The following is a 21,229-nucleotide window of genomic DNA, read 5'->3' on the forward strand; positions in this document are numbered from 1 at the left end:
AACACAAAAATGAGACGAAAACAAGAAATAAATAACAGTGGTGAGATGCTGAAACACGTGATGTCAGAACTTATCACATGTTTACTTACTACACCTTAAGTCTCTAGCCCATTATGTACAGGTGCTGGTGAAGACATAACAACCTTGTTTTTATAATCACAACCACAAGATATTACAAGGTCTATGTACACACACACACAACATAACCGGCTATCACTCGCTTATTATGGCAAGAAACAGACTGACACATACACAGACACACTCACTCACACGCACCTATACACACTCACACAAGACAGACAGACAAACAGACAGACAGACAGAGACACACACACACATACTACAGACAGACAGACACACAGATACACACACAGACCCAGATTCCCACAGCTACTGTATAAACACGTCTAAGAATGCTATAGTGAATCTGATAACAATAAGAAGACAATAAGTTTCCTGATAAAATAAACATCATTCATATCTGTAATTAAACCAATTATCGTGTGACTCATACAGGATCTTATATACTTAATTACAACTATGGAATTTTTGTCAATAATTTGCATATTAACTTTCGACATTTAACAGCTCTCACAATACGAACTAAAGAGCTACGGACGCTTAAGTACATTCCAGGTTTACTCAAGGATAACGGATACCCTAAACATTGAGGGAGAAAAAGAGAGACAGACAGACAGACAGACAGACACAGACAGACAGACAAGGAAAGAGATCGCAGGCTATTGGGTTTGTGAACGCACCCACCACCACCAGACATATAGTAAACGCACCCACCACCAGACATACAGTGAACGGACCCACCACCACCAGACATACAGTGAACGCACCGACCACCACCACCACCAGACATACTGTGAACGCACCGACCACCACCACCACCAGACATACTGTGAACGCACCCACCACCACCTGACATACTATGAACGCACCCACCATCACCAGACATACTGTGAACGCATCCACCACCACCTGACATACTGTGAACGCACCGACCACCACCACCACCAGACATACTGTGAACGCACCGACCACCACCACCACCAGACATACTGTGAACGCACCCACCACCACCTGACATACTATGAACGCACCCACCATCACCAGACATACTGTGAACGCATCCACCACCACCTGACATACTGTGAACGCACCCACACCATCACCAGACGACAACAAATGCACCCACCACCACCTGACATACTAGAATGCACCCAACACACAGACATACAGTAGTGAACGTAACGATCATCTGGGTATAGAAATGAAAACGCATCCACCATCACCAGAGACATACTGTGAACGTACCCACCCACCACCAGAGAGACATAGGTGAACGCACCCACACCACCAGACATATACAGTGAACAAACACCTGCCCAGACATACCAGAACGCAATCCACCACCACCAGACAGCACCAGAACGTACCCATCACCACCAGAGTACAGTGAACGCACCACCACTCACCAGAGCACGGTGAACGTACCAATTACCTGTAGACATACGAACGTACCTATCACCACTCAGACATGTTATGAACGCAAATTCCACCACCACCAGACATATACCAGAACGCATCCACCACCACCTGATATACTGTGAACGCACCACCATCACAGAGACACGTGAACGCAATCGACCACCTGGCCCAGACATACGAACGTACCTATCACCACCAGACATAAATAAGGAACGGCACCAAACACCAGACATACCAGAACGCACCCACCATCACCAGACATACTGTGAACTACTCATCACCACCAGACATACAGCAACGGACCGACCCGCACCACCAGATATCGGTGAATGCACCCACCACCACCACCAGAGCAGCATGAACGCACCCAACACCACTGCAGGGCAGAACGCACCCACCACTATCTGGCATCGTGAAACGCAATCACCCACTACCAGACATACAGAACGGACCCACCACCAGACATGGTGAACGCACCCACCATCATCAAACATTGAACGTAAATCGCACACTCATTATTTTAGACATGCAGTGAACGGACCACCACCGGACATGCAGTGAACGCACCCACCACCACCAAAAATACTGTGAACTCGCCCACCACCACCACCAGACATATGGTGAACGCACCCACCACCACCCTATAGTAAGATCCGTGTCCAGGTGTATTGTAATCAGAACACCTGTGACAGTACCTAATTATCACCTGTTTACCCTCAATTACCTACCATCGTCGTCTTCTCACTGGTAAAATATATCAAGTAATTTTCTTCTTTTTTCCAACTAATTTGTCTAAAATATAAATTCTGCCATGGTCCATTATTTATCAACGGAAACTAAATAAATAACATATTAGGTCCTTATTATATTTTAAATCTTGGTGAAAAACTTTAGAGATAACTAAATGAAGACTTTTTTACGTATTTTCTTCTCCATTTTTGGTATAATTTCTTCACATCAAGTTTCTAGTGATAAGGAATTTGTCACCACGAGAGAATTATTTTTTCCGATGGACATTTTACCTGATAATTTTAGTTGAAATAAAACTCTCTCAAATAACAACTAGAAATAAATTATCAACTCCCCCCCCCCACAAAAAAAAAATACTAATACAAAAAAAATTCTTGACAGCTTTGATTTTTATTCCAGGTTATTGGAGGCGAAAAAAAAAGTTAAAATATTCACATGGTGTTTAATAGATGCTAATATTCAAAGATCTAAAATTCTCAATACATCCCCGGGCGCATACGAGACGACACTAACGAGTATTTGATTATGACATTATTACCTGGATGATACAGTGTAATTAATGGCCGCCAGGGACTCGTACTCCACACCTGTCCTCAGATGACAACTCAAGATGGCGTCTAGATTAACCTGAACACAAGACTGATGCAGCAATTGAAAGGAGGAAACTAGATAAGGTGTTCCTGAGAGCATGTATAGTAATGATCGATGGAGAGGAGGAGAGGCTGAGATGAACACACACAGGGTAGGGTGTGAGGTGGGGCAAGGGAGGGTGTGGGGTGGTGCAGGTGGGGTGTAGGAGGGTGTGGGGTGGTGCAGGTGGTGTATGGGAGGGTGTGGGGTGGTGCAGGTGGTGTATGGGAGGGTGTGGGGTGGTAGGGTGGGAGGTGGGGTGGTGCAGGAATATGGGAGGGTGTGGGGTGGTGCAGATGGATGGGAATATGGGAGGTGTGGGGTGTGCAGGTGGTGTATGGGAGGGTGTGGGGTGGTGCAGATGGAGTATGGGGTGTCATGTACCGCAGCGAGAGCCATCTGACCCTCTTAGCCTGTCGCTGCTGACCAACTAAGGCTACCATATGATGACAAACGAACACTGTTCTCATTCCAAGCGTTTCTGTAGCTGCTGCCTCTTGACCAAGGCGGGAAACGTCTTCATTACTACTGACCACTAACAACACTCGTAACAGAACGTCTAACAACTCATTTGCGCATGACACCAAAACAATATTTCTCTTTAATTTATTTAACATGGACGCGCAGAGAAAAATATTTATGAACAATTTATCCGCCACACAAATTGAGAGTAATTATATACATTTGTTCCCACGACGGTCCAAGGTGATTCGTGCATGAGGCAAAGTGACACACAACTGGCTCACTGTATAACCCCTCGTTAACTCCCTAAACCGGTAATCTGTTCAACTCACACCAATTATCACACGACTACCCTCAACATCTCACATGGCAGAGAAAGGCTGGGAGAGGACCACGTTAACGACCTTGACTTAAACAAAAATATATAAATTCTCTCCAAGTTTATCATTGTCTTAAGAGTACAGACAAGACACAGGGGTAAAACAATGACAAAACTAACAAGTTCCTGTTAAGTTTCACAGCCACCACATGAACTCCCGCCGATGAAACCAACGATATACAAATAATAGAAGCTCCGAGAGTATTGTAGCGTGCGTGATGGTGGACGTGTGCGTACTACTGCTCCACAACCACACTCAATACCTACCACCCACAAGATGACACTACCACAACATCTATACCACCATAACTGTACCACCACATTACTCCACTTCTATCCCACTCCCTACTACATCACAATGCTCCGACACTACTACTACTATTACGACCACTCTTCACCAGCAACGTCAACTTGTAAGTGTACGCGGCCTATTAGTGCATAATGGAAGTGGACTAATCCTATTTACCATGCAAATGGATCATTCAACAACGCTGACAACACCAGCATTAACACCAACACTTAAAACTCTTCCAGCTACCAACAGTTACAACACCACCAGCATCATTTACAACTACCAGCCACCCAAATCAATACACTTTCTCAGTTGTTTATAGATGACCTATGCCTGAAATTTTGTTGCACTCTCCCAAATAATACTGGAGTTACCGCCTGGACACGCTCTGTATACGGACAGACAACACCACACCTATACCCCCTGATCTTTTCTGTCAAGGAGTTAAGTATCTGACCCCAACCATTCCTTCACTTATAAGGACTAAACAAATCACTTATAATACTCCAGCGTCAATATACTGTACACTTCACCAAGCTCACATCACTTCCAGCACATCTTAGACCAGCGAGTCACGTATGTATGTCTGGTTATCCTTGTCGTCGCCTCCTCATACCGCACGTGACTACACCGCCACACTTTTTCACTTTACCACTTGATACAATCTGGTCTCGTATACTGATCAACTTAGCCACTTTTCTTTTTATTATTTCCAACACTGTACACCTTTTAGTAACTCGTATAATCACCCAAGTATGCTCCTATTTTCCAGATTTCAGATCATCTTTTGTTCATTTATCGCTTGTATGAATTACACTGACCATTTAATATTTTCTCGCACGTTGGTAACACCAGAGAAAACCTGTAGTAGTAACATCCAAGAGCGGGGAGGGGATCATTACCGAGGACGGGCGTGTGTGTGTAGCGGGCGGGGGAAGAGTCTGGGGTTTCGCGTCGGGCGCCACCACCACTTGTTGCTCGCCTCACTTACCATGAGGTACTGGTCAGGCCGCGGCCGGGCGGCCCTCCCGACCCGCCGCCCGCCCTCTGCCTCGCTCCTACCCCCCGCCCTCGTGCGTGCGTGCGTGAGTGAGTGCGTGTCAGCCCCTTACTTACTCCCTCACCCGCCCTCCTGTATGTACAGTACTTTTACCCAACGGATACCACGTGCTCCAGTAGCTAGTTTCTGTACCTTACCTTGGGAATTTTGTATCAGATGAAGGACTTCGTGCATGTCTGGCACGGACCACCTGAACTATAAGCTTTAATAAAAAAAATGGAGTCTGCTTCTGTCAACATGTTTACCCCTACTGTCAGCGTATGGCGTCAAAAGTGTTGCATATCTGTAGGTAAAAAGAACATGAGGAAATTGGTACAGGTATAGTTCACATAAGCACTAATACCATCCCCGCCCCCTAACCTAACCTACCCTACCCTACCCATACGTTACCTCTGTGGACACACACTCACCATCCTATCAATCATACATGTTGCATAATTCCTCTCAAGCTATTCTTTCTTCCACCTGCACTTGTATGTCGCACCAGGTGTGCGGTAGACAAGTGAAAGTGAAACAGGTGTGAGTTTCACAGGTGTAAGCCTTACAGGTGTGTGGTACAGGTAGGGGAAAGTGGAACAGTTGTAGGTGTGTATAGAGGTGGGGGAGGGTGAAACAGTGCAGGGTGAGAGGGTGGTAGTTTCAACACCCCTTTGAGTAGGCAGGTGTGAAACAGCACCTGGCCTGCCTGAAGGTGGTAGTGTGTGTGTACCACTGAGAACGCTATCCTACGTCAGCCTCTCTGGGGACACGTCACCTGCTCCGTGTGTGTCTCTCTTTCTCCCTCCACTTTACTCACGCCCCAGTGGGATGATCAGCGCCATCTGTATCTAAGTTGCTTCATTAAACTCTCCCGCCAATAGAACTCGGGGACGGAATGAGCTTCAACGTTCTCACCGAGATGACCCCTCTAGCTGTTAGGTTAGATGGCCAAGGAGACAACTTCACAGAGGGTAACACCTGAGGTGAGTTGGTGTGTCGCCTGAGTGAAGATTAGTGGCTGGGTACATTCACTCACCTGTGTGTACAGGTAATATGGAAAATTCGACAAAGAAAAAAAGGCCGGGGGAGGAGGAGTAAGAGAGGTGACATTAAGGGTGGGCTACTGCAGGACAGGTGGAGGGTGGGTCTGACAGGTAGAGGGGTGGGTCTGACAGGAGGAGGGGTGGGTCTGACAGAGGTGGGGTCTGACAGGAGGAGGGGTGGGTCTGGAGGGGTGGGTCTGATGCTGACAAGAGGGGTGGGTCTGACAGGTGGAGGGGTGGGTCTGACAGGTGGAGGTGGGTCTGACAGGTGGAGGTGGGTCTGACAGGTGGAGTGGTCTGGTGGAGGTGGGTCTGACAGGTGGAAGGTGGGAGGGGTGGGTCTGACAGGTGGAGGGGGTGGGTCTGACAGGTGGAGGTGGGAGGTGGAGGGTGGGTCTGACAGGTGAAGGTGGGTCTGACAGGTGGAGGTGGGTCTGACAGGTAGAGGGGTGGGTCTGACAGGTAGAGGGGTGGGTCTGACCCTGACGGGAGGAGGGGCAGGGCTGTAGTGGGGTGGGGTGGGTCTGACAGGAGGACGGGTGGGGTGGGTCTGACAGGAGGACGGGTGGGTCTCACAGGTAGAGGGGCAGGGTTGTAGGAGGGGTGGGCCTGCTCATCCTGCTCATCTAGTCACCCTCCCACTGCTCACCGCGTTATCCTCACCATTACAAAAGACGTTGGATTCGGTTACTATCTCACGACTCGTCTCTTAACCGAATATTATCCCTTAAATGACAACAATAGATAACCAGCGATTTTTTTTCCTTATTGGCTAAAACTGTCTCGTTAAGAACAGTGTTGAGAAATCCATTTATGTTTATTAAAGGATCAAGTGTTAGTCATTGTTTCAACTGGGTATTCGATATGGCTCTCACGGTGTGAAGGTGTGGAACAACTTACCCCCACCCATCCCAGCAAAGACTACGCTCCCTTCCTTTAAATCATCTCTTAAAAAATATCTGTTGTCTAAGTATTAATATTTCTTGTAACACCTACTATATTTACAGTACCTGCTTTTATTGTACCATCAAAACCGTTTTATCGGAAATTATCATGTAAATAGATAAGTGATTACCATTGCAATAAATATATTTGCCAACTAGACATAATCCTGACAGCTCTGTCCTCTTGTTCAACCTTAATACTGTACAACCCAGGTTGTACTGCTCCCCCATTATACTTATGTTTTTCAATTCCATTGTAATTTATGTATACATTTATAATAAAACAAAATAAAATAAATAAAATAAATATTGAAGTGATAACCATGGTAACATGAGATGTTCTTATTACCACCATGCTATTGTACTATTCCAGAGGATACTAAATGTTACATAATACTTCCTTGAGATAAATGTATAGTATATATCAGGTGCCTACAGGAGTGCTCAGGTTCTCAACTGGCTCAGCCATGAAAATATTGTTATTATTATCCACTCCGTATCTGTGTTTTTCTGGCTAAATAAACTGTTACAATTCAATTCTTCGTCAGTCTGTACGCCATACTTCACTAAAACACAGAGTAATGCCATTAACCCATCTATGGTGTCCAAGACTGATTTCTTGTTAAATATCGTCCTATACTGTACGTCCCCCCCACAGGTTCACCATAAGACACTAACATCTTACGTCACACCAAGGACAGTCCATGAAACCATTAAAGGCGTTTATTGTCCACTGGAGAGATGATGAATCTTCTTTTAAACACTTCCACCATCTGTGCTGTTCTTTATCTCACACTGGTGCTTCACGTCCTCGGATAACACTATTCACTCCCGCACTCTATTCAATAGCCATACCTTAAACAGACCAACAATAAACCATCTGGCAACTAGCCCAGTGGTCCACCTCATGACCCGACACTACAGACGTATCATACAACCCAACACATGAGGTATTTCCACCCTTATCATCACGGATTGAAGATCGGATATCCATTCCTGGTGAACACTCCGGGCGGCGGGGAGGACTTGAGCCGCACGTTAGGTTCGATAGAAAAACGCCAGCTGTGTAGTATGTCTAGGAAAGGCCTGAATGCAAACCTGTTGCACATATTATTGAATGTCGCAAAAAAATCTTGAGAAGGTTCCCGTGTACAGCTGTGTGGTGGGTAGCGTCTTAAGAGAGGCCGTTCAAGATGCTGCCACTGGTTCACACGTGTAGCACAACATTCAATGGGTTGCTGCCAAACTCAAACGTTCGAATGTGGAACTTGATATCAAGCAATCGTTCACCCGACAACCTGGTAAGTGTACACCAGTATCAGTATCACCACAACTCCCATTATTGACGGTGCGATGGTCAGAACACGTTATCATCATTTTATGTAAAGGCGAGTTGTTTCTCAAGATGGGTGAGGGGCGGGGTGACCTTGCTGATGTTGTGTAAAAGTGGTCATGCAGCACCTTGCTCCATGGTGGAGTTTCGTCTGCTGTTGGTGCTGTGATGGAGCAGTGGAGGTGACAGCGGTGAAACTGTTCCCACTGTGGTGTTAATGTTAGCGATCTACAGGTGCGACTTTTTACTGCAGTACAAGTGACAATGTCACTTAGTTATTTTTGATGCTCTAACTCTGCCGCTTCATTACACCAACCCGGCAACAGATCTCTCACTAAACAACACATATGAGCGGTAGTATTAACTGATCACTAAGACAAAGGCGAGGATTACAACGTAAGGAAAATTCCACCAAAGTACCAGATTTCAGAAGGGCAAACTTTGACAGTTTAAAGAGGCAGCTGAGAGAGGGGGTGTCGCGCTTGGCCGTGAACCTGACAGATGACACCGACCTGATAACGAGATCTGAGATTGCCGAGTTCCACGACAATTTAAATAGTGAGTTACTTAATGCACAAAGGCAGAACATACCATACAAAAAACTCAGATCAGACAACAATGACCCTAAATGGATAAATAATTATTTAAAGAACATCATTGGCCAAAGGAAGGCTATAGGTAGAAAGATAAATCGTGGGGTTGTAAACGGGACTGCCCAGTATGGGCCAACAGGCCCGCTGCTGTTTCCTCCATTCTTATGTTAACAATAGGTAGTAGTGACCCCGCACGATATTACCATTACTCCTCCCAGTCACTGACACCTCGAGCTCCGGCACCCCTCACTACCACAGTTTAGGGAGTAACCGCAACAACAATAACAAGTTCAAGGAGTAACAGCAGCAACAACTTCAAGGCGTAACAACAACAAGTTCAAGGAGTAACAACCAAAACAGAATCTCATCGCCATAAAACACGAGACCGTAAACACACCCAGAATGAACACTATTACACAACCCACTAACACAACCTTCGTCGGGAGATCGAGGAACCACGACTATATATCTGACTGACAACACAAAGAGCAGTACTTCCAAGCTTCTCGTGTTTCAATTCTCTCGGCATATACGGGCAAGTTTCAATCCACTCCACGTCGCTAGACATTCATTACAACACGTTATTTACACTCCACAATAACACAAGGCGTATACATGCAGCACCACTATGGAAGATAAACAGATGGGTGTATTAATTTTGACCTCTGGAGAATTAACTGTTGAGAGATGAATCATACACAGATGTTCTATAAAGTTACTGTGATGCCGAGGAGGAACATGGTGGTGACTTCTCCTCACAATGGCAGGAACAAGACACGTTATAAGGAAATACCGGTGCGTACGTGTGGGTGTTTCCCGCGGTCAATATACCTTCCTCCCACCTACACCCTCACCATCTCCCACCTACACTGTGACCTGTACTACACCATCTCCCACCTACACTGTGACCTGTACTACACCATCTCCCACCTACACTGTGACCTGTACTACACCATCTCCCACCTACACTGTGACCTGTACTACACCATCTCCCACCTACACTGTGACCTGAACTACACCATCACCCACCTACACTGTGACCTGTACTACACCATCTCCCACCTACACTATAGTAATCATTGTGTTTTGTGCGCCCCCAAACAGATCACTCGTTCTCCTCGGTATATTATTTCCTTTCAAACTATTTTTTTTCCTATTAATCTAACTTAAATAGCAATATTAAGATAGCGACTGAAGATTACCCGAGTTTAATAGGAGACTGTACCATGATGGGATGCTTTATGTCATCAGCGACGAGTCAAAACATTAAATCTGAAGAGGTACCAGAAAGGAAGGTGAGGTACTCCTGACGTCACGTTATACCCAACATCATTCACCCTTCATACCACTACTAACACCATCCCCCACCATAACCACCATCCACCACAGTCATCACCATTCACCCCTACTACCACAACTATTACTATCTTCACCAGCACCTACCACTCCCCCACCACAACTGCTACCATCACCACCAACCACTATCACCACAATCACCACCATCTTCACTGGTAGTACCCACCACCATTAGCTACCACTACCACCAACACAACAACCACTAGCAGCCTCCACACTGCTCCAACATCCACAACCACCCACCACAACCACAACCACCATCCTTACCCACTCCAGATAACTCACTATAATACGTCCAGAGCTTCACCATGCATTAGGTCAACTACCAGCATGTTTCCCCCACCCCCCTTCCTTCCTTCCTTCCCCTCCCCCTGCTCCTTTGTTCTGACGTCATCACTTAATTAGAAAAATGTGAAACTGTATAAGAAACTCAACTAAACTGCAGGAGCGCCGATGACCTTACAGTTTATTGTGATTAAACTACAAACTTAATTACAAAAAATACTCGGCCAAAATGGAAGAGGCTGCCTTTAACGTCGTCGGTGATTGTGATAAAAATACGAAACTGATTATGAAGGAATTTTTGAACACCAACGGAGGCGAACAGGTGAGAGGAGCCATGATAACTTTATATATATATGACCTACTTGTGAAACTTTACATACATGACCTCTATATGAAACTTTACATACATGACCTCTATGTGAAACTTTACATACATGACCTCTATGTGAAACTTTACATACATGACCTCTATGTGAAACTTTACATACATGACCTCTATATGAAACTTTACATGCATGACCTCTATATAAGAAAAAACTTTACGTATACAGACAACCTTCAATAGAAAGGCTTTATACACTGTCCTCCAGATGAGTTAACACACAACACACCTGTACTGCACCAGGTGTATAGGCACTAGGTATGTTTACACTGTCAAAATATTATTATACACGGGAAAAATTATCCCCAGAGATATTGTTAATTATAGTTACATCACCCGCATTAACAAAAGTATTTACGACCCTAATTATGTTTTCGTGTCTGTTGTGTTTGAGTGTTTACATGTCCTACTGGCCTGAGTCACTCCTACAGGGGCCTAGACACTTCACTTTCCACGGTATGCCATATTTGACGCTGCTGCTGCTGCCGACGAGGACTGCCAACCCCTCCCATCTCTGTGTTCACCTACAGACGCCCCCAGCTTGTCTCCCAGCCTTCACTATCTATTAAGATGATCTGAGTAAGTATAAACATATATGTCCTGGTGATAAACAGTAGTACCTCCTGTTAGCCTATCACCTCTACTCTGTCTGAAGACTATAGTGTCGAACCCGATTTGTTTACGTCTCGTTGGTCCACCAGAACAAGTAACACCTGTAACACCTGCCATAATTATCGAATAAGTGTGTCTGCGAAAAGTGCACCAATTACGTCCCCAGGTGAGTGACTTTCATTTTATCATCCGGAGAGGGCGGGGAGCTGCTCGTCTGCTCCCCCAACTAACTGGCTAATCTCGTTCAGGTTCCCACACCCTCAGTTCACTCAATATTTCTTACTGAGTTTTGTCACTAAGGTAAAGAGCACTAAGTGACGTCGTCCAGTAAGGGGCTCTCTCCTGTGAGTGACGTGTGATAACTCCTCAACAGAGACCAGCAGTCGTGTTGTGGAGGTCGGGCATAACAGTTGCTGGCTCAACGCGATTACTAAAGAATTACTACCGATTATATATAGCGAGTGTGTTACTACTTATTTTGAGAAAAATTAATACGACCTGGAATAATTTTCTATAAAAGTATTGGTCTGAATACAACACAAAATTACCAAAATCAAACTATAGTGTGCATAAATAGACAAAAAAATAAAAAAAAAGGTATCGACAGAGGCAGCCATTCGAACACTTTAGTATTCAGTTCACAAACATAATTACACGGTACAGGTGACTCGATGCAATTCACCTTGACATGTAAGTATTAAGTCAAGTTATTTCTATAAGAGGCGGGGAGAGGCCAAGGTAGAGATGTGATAAGAGAGGTAAGAGACAGAAGTGTGTGAAGAGAGGCGGCAGACATAAGGCTGACGGCTGTCATCTGTTGATAAGGTGGATGACCTGACCTACATCATGATACCACGGGCCAAATGACCCTGGGAAACATGAACCCTCCCACACTCACATTACCCCCCCCCCACACACGGAGACACCCCCCACACACGGAGGCACCCCCACACACAGAGGCACCACACACGGAGGCACCCCCCCACACAGGGCACACAGAGGCACACACACAGAGGCACCCCCACACACAGAGGCACCCCACAAACAAACACACAGAGACACCCCCACACACAGGCACCCACCACACACACAGAGGCACCCCCACACACAGAGACAACCTCAATAACGGACCTCTCAATAGTAAATAATCTCAATAACAAAATCCTCCCAATAACAGACAGGGCTTGTGAGAATTAGTCTGGTGTTGGGAGGGTTTACTGCATGTACATCTACCCTCAACCACTACCCACGTCTTGGTTGAGTGGAAGCCCGTATACCCTCTTCTCCTCTGTCCTGCCCGACACTCAAGCGGTCAATTAGTTATCACTGAAGAGTCGACGAGGAGAACCGTGGTTCATCGAGGAGCACCATAGTTCATCTCTTAAAAGGACCATGAGAAGGATGACCTCGTAGGACCCCGTAGGACCCGAGGCAAGACTGCAGGTCTGATCCCTGTCATACCCACTAAGCTCCTCACTCCCTGACAACTCTTAAGTGGGCTAGTCAATACCCCAGTGCCGAGTGAAGGGCAGACAGATACGAGCGCCAGAGACAAACAAGTACAGTGCCAATATAGAGTGCCAATCTAACGGTCTTGGACGATTGGTATCTGCTGATGACGCCAGAGGTCAATCCTCCCTCACCCACAACTCCTCAATATTATAGGACTTCTGAGAAACATTTGGGTTACGTCCACATATAAAGTTTCACAGCTGTCAGATTTTACTTTCTGAAGTTATTGCGTTTGTAACATGTATAGACGGACAGACACACGCACGAACAGACGCGAACGGACAGACACGCACGAACAGACACACACACACACACGGACAGAAACGAACGGACAGACACGCACGAACAGACACACACGCACGAACAGAAACGAACGGACGGACGCACGCACGGAGGAAACACATGCACGGATAGACACACACACACCCAGACATCATCTCCTGAAGGGAAATGGAAGACAGACACAATGTTGCATCAGATAAAAGACTCGTTATTGTACTTCCGTCACTACCGAAGGCAAGGCGGTGACACCAAAAGAACCCGTTTCCTGCTCTCTCTCTCTCTCTCTCTCTCTCTCTCTCTCTCTCTCTCTCTCTCACATATGGCAATACTACAAAAGGTTAACTCACGAGTTTATTAACAATAAAAACAATTTCCATTAACTACCAGAGCCACTAAACATTTATGACAACATTTAACATTCACTTGGTCCACTTGATACACTTGTGGTGGCCAGCTGACACTTTACAGATGGTAGAGTCAGTGAAGTGGCGAGTTAAGTGGGGTAATAAAGTGTTCCCGCGCCAGCCAGTGAAGTGAAGGGGCCGGGAAGCTCATTAGCGTGTAGCGCCGCTGACGACGGTGGTAATGGTCAGGCTAACAAGACACTATTTATTACCACTGATGATGATGATGATGATGATGATGATGATGATGATGGTGATAATGATGATGATACGGACTCGTTGAGGGGAGACGCAACCTGCACGATACAACGAAGAAAACTCCTTTACTGAACATGAACACGTCACCTGTCTACGAGGGGCCCATACTATTAACTGTCTCGTTAGCAACACTCAGGTCAAAATCTTCTTATAAGAGTGTGAGTTCTAAGTAATTCCTGAGGAGGTCAGTGAGGAGGCAGGAATGAGGCAGACTGAGGTGAGAATGAAGCAAAGATGTGTTTGTGTGTAGGTCTGGGAGGAGGATAAGAAAGATGGATGGTGGCGGCGGTGTAGACAAGATCAGGGTTAAGGCAAGACGTATGTACTGTACAGGAGGTTCAGGGAGCTTGCCTGTAAGACCATTAACACTGTCTACAGTACATGGACCGGTGCTGCCGTGATGGAGGTAACATGTGGTCTGCTTAAAATCCATCTCGGTTCTTTTTCTCTGCATCATCGTATTTTCAACACTCGGACGGAAGGACGGACGCACGCGCGCACACACACTGACGGACAGGTAACCAAAGCAACACAGTAGGCGACTGCCGATACCCTGGCCCTACCGTCACAGGCAATTTTTTTCTAACACCTTGTAACATAAGGGTACATTACAAGGCGCCTCAATGATCTACGGCTCTACTTTTAAAAGAGTTCCTGGTTGTGTGTACAGTGTACACACACAGACACGGAAAGGATGTGAGGTTTCTGTGTTAAGCACTGCATTGATGGCAAGATGTATAGTTAGTAAGTAGAACATCTGGGCTCGAATATAACGTGGGCTATTTACTTTAATATCACCATAACATAGAATATAAAGTAACAGTAAACAAGAAGAGGGAGGAGCCTGACTGACCAAGGTTATACTGGAACAAGAGGATCAGGAAGTGGGAGCCATTATCATCTACAAGACGTAAACAACAACCACCTGTATCTAGTAACATGTATCAGACCTGTCACGCCTCAGCTGGGGTCCTTTACAGCAGCATGACCTCCATCTACCACACACATAATATAAATCTCACATTTGGGCAGGTAGGTCCTGGTGCTGCCCAACTCTCCTTAACAAACTCCAAGCTTGGTATATTATGGATGCTTGAGGAAACCGGGTAATGTCTCCACAAATGTAAGGTCTTCCTTGTGTAGTAGATGTGGCGTTTATTATGTTCTGTTGCAACTGAAGTGTGACAGGTCAGAGATATGTCACTGTTAAGGAGAAAGTTTTCGTATCAACTTTAAGGCAGGAAATAGACAAAAATATTATCGCAGTGTAAAGTCCAGTGTTAGTGCTGTAACGTACTTACCTATTATACTGTGGAGTGCAACTATTTAGAAATATAGCAGTTGCCTGGCCTATGCTGCCTCCAACTGCTAGTACCAACAGTATACTAGTAGTGCTGCATGTAAACAATGCTAAACAAAAACAATTAGAGAACCTAAGTGAAGAGAAACAAGTTAAAAGGATATATGTTACTCACGTGTTGGAGGTGGGGGACGGTTCAGCTGATGAATCCCTGGGATAGAGTGAGCGAGGCCGCAGGACATGCGGGGCCCACGCTCCTGACCTCCGTGATCTCCCTTCCGTCTGGTACAACACACCCTCCGGCGACGACACCATCATCTTCTCGTTGTATGACCACGACCGTGCGCTCTTACGTCGTTTTTTCGGCTTCGTTGCCGGTGATCTAAGCACGATTGAGTTGAGGTCTATCAATGGTGTACGACCTATGCTCTGGGAGGACTCACTGTGACTCTGGGTCAAGATGTGGCTGAGAGAACGATGTATGTAGCAAGGCCCCTCCCTGGGGTCTATGGCGGAGAGACGACCTTGACTCTGGGACCTTAAGTCACAGCTAATTTCTGGTGGTTGAGGAGGAGTCAGCCTCGGGTCTCTTTTGGGGACTCTAACACACGAGGGGACCACCAGAGACTCGGGTCTTTTGACAGCTGTTTCAGGTCTGTTAATGTTTGGGTCAACTCGGACTGTCTGTGTCTCGGGTATTATGATGAGTGACTTGGGTCTCTTCGTACGAGACAAATTTCTCCTAATCTTTGACTCTGATTCTGTAGTCTGTAGCTTAGAATTGATTAACTGTGATTCCAAACTTGTGATTTGCGATTCTGAGGAGGAACTTTCCAACTGAACTCCACAAGTGTTATTTACTGAACTGTCCCGCCAGCCAGGTATGTCGCCATTAGAGGAAAATTGTCTAAATCGCCAATTAGATTTCGTTTTCGGCAGCGACTCTGATTTTCCAGTTTTTAATCTAGAAACGGGTTTTTGGTCAGGTTCCTCCTTAACTCGGGTGTAGGGCGTGCAGTCCTCGTTCACAGTGTCGGGGAAGATGCAGGATGTGACGGACTTACGCTTCTCATTGAAAGTTTTAGACAGACTTTGAGGTTTGATGTTGATGATGGGCTCGTGGCTAACGGAGTGTTTCCTGGGCGCCACGTCAGATTCCGACTTGACCCTGGCGGATAATTTTCCACCGATGGAGGGAGAGTAGGCGTCTGGGAAGATACACGACTGGAAACTTCTCCTCTTCTGTTCCAGCAGGCGGGACCAGCGGCGGGGTGTGATGAGGGTGGCGAAGGTAGAGGAACTACATATAGGAGAAGACACTGATGAAGACGAGGAGCCAACAGACGATGAAGGAGTGGTAGTGAAGCCGTGCAGGGAGCGGGTCAAGTCATCCTGTGGAGACTTTGCACCAAAGAAACTCCATGATCGAAAAATCCGTCGTTTTTCCCTCAAGTTTTCTGCATTTGTTCTCAACATTGCCGGTTCTTCGGCAGCGAGAACTCTAACACTCTTGCTGGTTTCTTCCGGGGTGGCTCCTCGAACACAAGTTTTAGTTGTACATAAAGACTCCCACTTAGACTCGAGTGACCTACCACTTCGACAAAAAACATGTTGACGATCACAACAGTCGTCTTTTGTCCTCGATCCAGCTTCTTTTGTGACTGTAGCACTTCGAGGTCTACGTAGCTGAACCGTCACTATCTGGTGATTGACTGAGGCGAGAGTGGTGGCATAGGCGGCAGGTGGAGGCTCAGGTGGCGCGGCAACAGGATCATGTGGCTGAGGAACAGAGTCGGATGGCGCGGCAAGAGGCTCCGGTAGCTTACAGGGACGAGCAAGCTTCCAAGGAGGCGTCCCGGGCACTTTACACGTGCATTTAGGGCCTGACAGAGGAGGTGGTAAGTCTCTGATCCAGCTAATGGCCGCAGCAATTTCCTCATTGCTCATAACATTACATGTTTTTAGCCCGACCGATAGTTTCTCCTTACACGTGCCATTCCTTGATTCCTTATTCTTCTGATCTAAATTTCTTTTCTTTTCTGTTTGTAAGACTTCATCACTTTCCTCTTCAGTTATCACAATAAAATTATCACCCCTCTCAACGTGTTCCGTTTTATCGTCCCCAGAATCTGACTGGCTCGTCATAACCCGATTCTCCCATTCATTATTACAATAATCTGTTTTGGGAACATTATCTTCATTAAGTGTGTCCTTGCTGGCTTCCTTCACTTTCTCCTTCCCATTGTTAGTACCAGACTCAGACTGCTCTTCAACTGGGGTATAAAAAACATCATCATAGTGGTCAATGTTTATACTCTCCTGATCTTCCTCCTCGTGAGCCAGCCGTCCCCCCTCTACCACCTCTACATGCTCCACACTCCGTTTTCTCTCAACTTCCCATTCTCTGTCACAGGTACTACCCTCTGGCGGGGGACTCTCTGAAGTTGTTCCCTTACCTCCTGTTTCATAATCTCCTTCACTAGCATACTCACAGTCTTCATTTTCTGCTATTACCGTTTTCTTCTGATGATGCACAGTAAGGTCACCATCTACTGCCATGACTTCATCTTCCAGCAGTTCACCATCACCATCGTCGTCAGCATCTTCGACATCTGCTTGATTGACATCACTTTCATCTCGTTCTTCCTGAGGCTCTTCTTCATCCTGGGTTAAACTGTGGTGCCGTTCTCCCTCAGGCTCCTCCTCTTCCTCAACACAACTAACAATCTCTCTCACATTTTCTTCCAAAACCCGACTCTCTTCCTCCACTTCTTCGTCCCTCTCCTCCTCCTCTGCTCTCCCTTCCATTTCCTCCATCATTTGTTTTTCTTCATCATGGTCTTGCCCCTCAGTTTCTTGTTGCACTTCAGGTTCGAGATGTAGCGTAGCCTGGTCCTCCTCCAAATCTCGTTGCAAATATGAGGAGGAGTATTGCTTAACCTCCTCTTCTTGTTGCAGGTCAGGTTGGTGTAGCTCCAGGTCTTCCTCCACTTCTTGTTGCAAGTCAGACTGTAGGTGGTGTGGGTGATGGTGGGCATCATGGTCGTCGGCGTGGTGCAGTGTGTTGTGGGTAGGAGTGTTGTCCTCGAAACAGAGGGTGAGGAGGCAGGTCATGGCCAGTCTTAGCAGCACCACCGTCACTAGCACCCTCTGGCGGTACTGACTCACCACAAGCACCACCACGTAGCTCAGTACAACACAGACCATCGACCTTCCCTCATGGTATAACTTAAGATGTGATGTTTGGTATACTGTATCTCTTCCCTCCTCCTATATCCTTCACTTATATTAACAACTAACTAACTAATCACCACTAATACTGTTCCATGAGTTTTAAATTAATATATTTCCAAGTAAATATCTTTTCTTTACACTGACACTGCTCCATGCATCATCTACTTAAATTTCCAAGTAAATTTGGTCTTCACACTAAAGCTGTTCCACACACACACACACTTTCCACTTACACTATTTCCTTAGAGTGAGTTCAGCAGGCTACCAGTGTCTTGTCTCAGTACACTGTGGAAACATTCAGTAACTTGCCAGGTATTAAGTCTCACTACACAATTGTTCTCGCTGTGCTTGATGCTTTTCTTCTACTGTTAATCACGATCAATCTCAGCACGATCATAGTCACTGAGCATCATAGAGTTAACCCCTGAGTGATGGTGGAGACGCATACACTTAACACTGGGAATAGAGCAAAATATTTATGAGTTATAACCAGGAACCATTCGTGAGAGGTCTTCACTAATACTGGATGACGACTCTGTAAAACGTTCAGATTTCCAAATTACTTAGAAAATAGTCACTGACATTGGTGGACATGGGACAACTTTTAGAAGACTTAAAACGACTTTTGGGGGAATAAATTCAATAATATTAGCGAATAAATGTAAATTCTTCAACTTTCCTCACGACTTCGGGAACATATTTACAACAGTATACTAATGGTGAATAAGCATAAACTTGGGTACCAAATATCTAGAACAACGAAACACACACACACACACACACACACACACACACACACACACACACACACACACACACACACTATTTACAACGCTGGTAAATCAAGATAAGAATGCACCTAAACATTATCTGGACGATCACCTGTGAAGTCACCGTAACATTACACCTGGAAACCGGGAATCACTAGAGCTTAATGTTTACGTCTTAACTGCCTCACTTAACACCCCTATAAGTCTCCCATGGGTGTCCCTTCAACCACTGACAGTCTTCAACATCAGTAAGCATCAACAAGAGATCATCTGGAGGGCCGGGGTGGGGGGTGGGGGGTGGCACTCTAGACGTAGCTACACTTACCAGACGTGAGAACCTTCAACTTTGCCAATAACAACAAGTCAGACAGCTCGACGTGGTTAAAATTTGGTAAGTGTATCCCCTGATTACGTTACAAGACCACCACCAACCGTGTCCCTCTCCTGTCACGAGACCTTCTACACACACACACACACACACACACACACACACACACACACACACACACACACACCACTTCCAACAGATAAATACAAAGATAATAATAATAATACCAAAGAATACAAAATAATAAAAAAAATATATAAAACAATATTAAAATATCATTAATAAAAATGGTCTATTTTCACATGTTTTTTAAATACTTTACAAAATTACGAGTACAACCTTGTGATCGGTGTCTTTTTTCCCTTCAAGTTGTCTACGTAAACAATGACTTATGGAGTCGAGACAAGACGAGCCAGGTGTAAGGCAAACAATGACCACCTGTTTACTGTAATAGAGTTTCCCTCGGTGTATAAGACGTGTGAACCCTCATAAGACATCGCCTGTCATCTTAACTACGAGGTGAGAGAGGCAAGAGGCCAGATGGACACCCCAGAGTAACCAGCTGCCAGTATCGAGTGACTCAGTGCCCCGACATGCTCACCACCGACAGGAAACATCCCCCCCCCGAGCGGCTCAACGGCCACAGTAGTGTACATTACCACACAATACTCTACCGGGTGAAACGTGATCCTGCATCCCAACACACCCACCAGCCCGCCTCCTTATTAAGCTACTTCACCGGTACTCTTAACACTACCCCGGGTACACTTTTACCTTGTTCACACGCACATGTATGCACACTCACGCACACAGACACAGACGCATGCACACACAAACACACACACGTGAAACTGACAGGTAAACTAATAATACAACTACCTTCATCAACACCAAATAATTTGATATCCTCCCATCAGTGGCTGTGTCATATTCTCAAAAGCTCCAAACGTCAACATTATTTCTCCTTTACTATAGACGTTAGAAGACAGACAGAGACAGACAGAAAGACAGACAGACAAGTGCCACATCAAAGCTACGACACAGTGACGGACACAATAACCTCAAGAAATACGAACACAACCGGATCTATAGGACCTCACTTAACCTTTCCTTACGGTAAAAAAAAAATATCTTGGGAATTTCCGAGAACCCTAATATTCTCACCCCCTAACACCCCTTCTCTTTGAGGGGAGTGGGGGTGGCGAGGGGGGGTGGCGAGGGGGGGTGGCGAGGGGGGAGTGGGGAGTTGTGGTAGACATGACTGGCCAATCTACACACAGCAGCAGCCCAGTTTTCAAGTATATATATAATATAGACTTTGCTTCCAGGAATATATTTAGTTTACTGGTCCTGTGTGGCCTTCATGCATCTCCCTATCCCTCCTTTCCTCTCACACTGTGTCATGTTTGTTAATAGTTCCTAATTCATCCCCTTCGTCCTCATCGTTCCACCCGCTCTTCCCGTTTCTTCTTCAGTCATTAATTTTTTCATCTCAATAGTGATTAACAAGTGATCGCGGGCCCTTCGTGCCCGGTGAAAGT

At 45.8% G+C, this 21,229-nt stretch overlaps 1 protein-coding gene across 1 annotated transcript in view; it reads right to left on the reverse strand.

Moving 5' to 3' along the window:
• The window catches only part of LOC121859190, a 92,936-nt gene that overhangs the window by 51,090 nt on the left and 20,617 nt on the right, over positions 1 to 21,229 (reverse strand). The window contains exon 2 of the mRNA XM_042355938.1: positions 15,532 to 19,046. Within this exon, the coding sequence (XP_042211872.1) occupies positions 15,532 to 18,563 (3,032 nt within the window). The 5' untranslated portion in view covers positions 18,564 to 19,046. The remainder of the gene's footprint in view (positions 1 to 15,531; positions 19,047 to 21,229) is intronic.

Source organism: Homarus americanus, unplaced genomic scaffold (genome assembly GCF_018991925.1).
Source record: "Homarus americanus isolate GMGI-L3 unplaced genomic scaffold, GMGI_Hamer_2.0 scaffold50924, whole genome shotgun sequence".
NCBI classification, from domain to species: Eukaryota; Metazoa; Arthropoda; class Malacostraca; order Decapoda; family Nephropidae; genus Homarus; species Homarus americanus.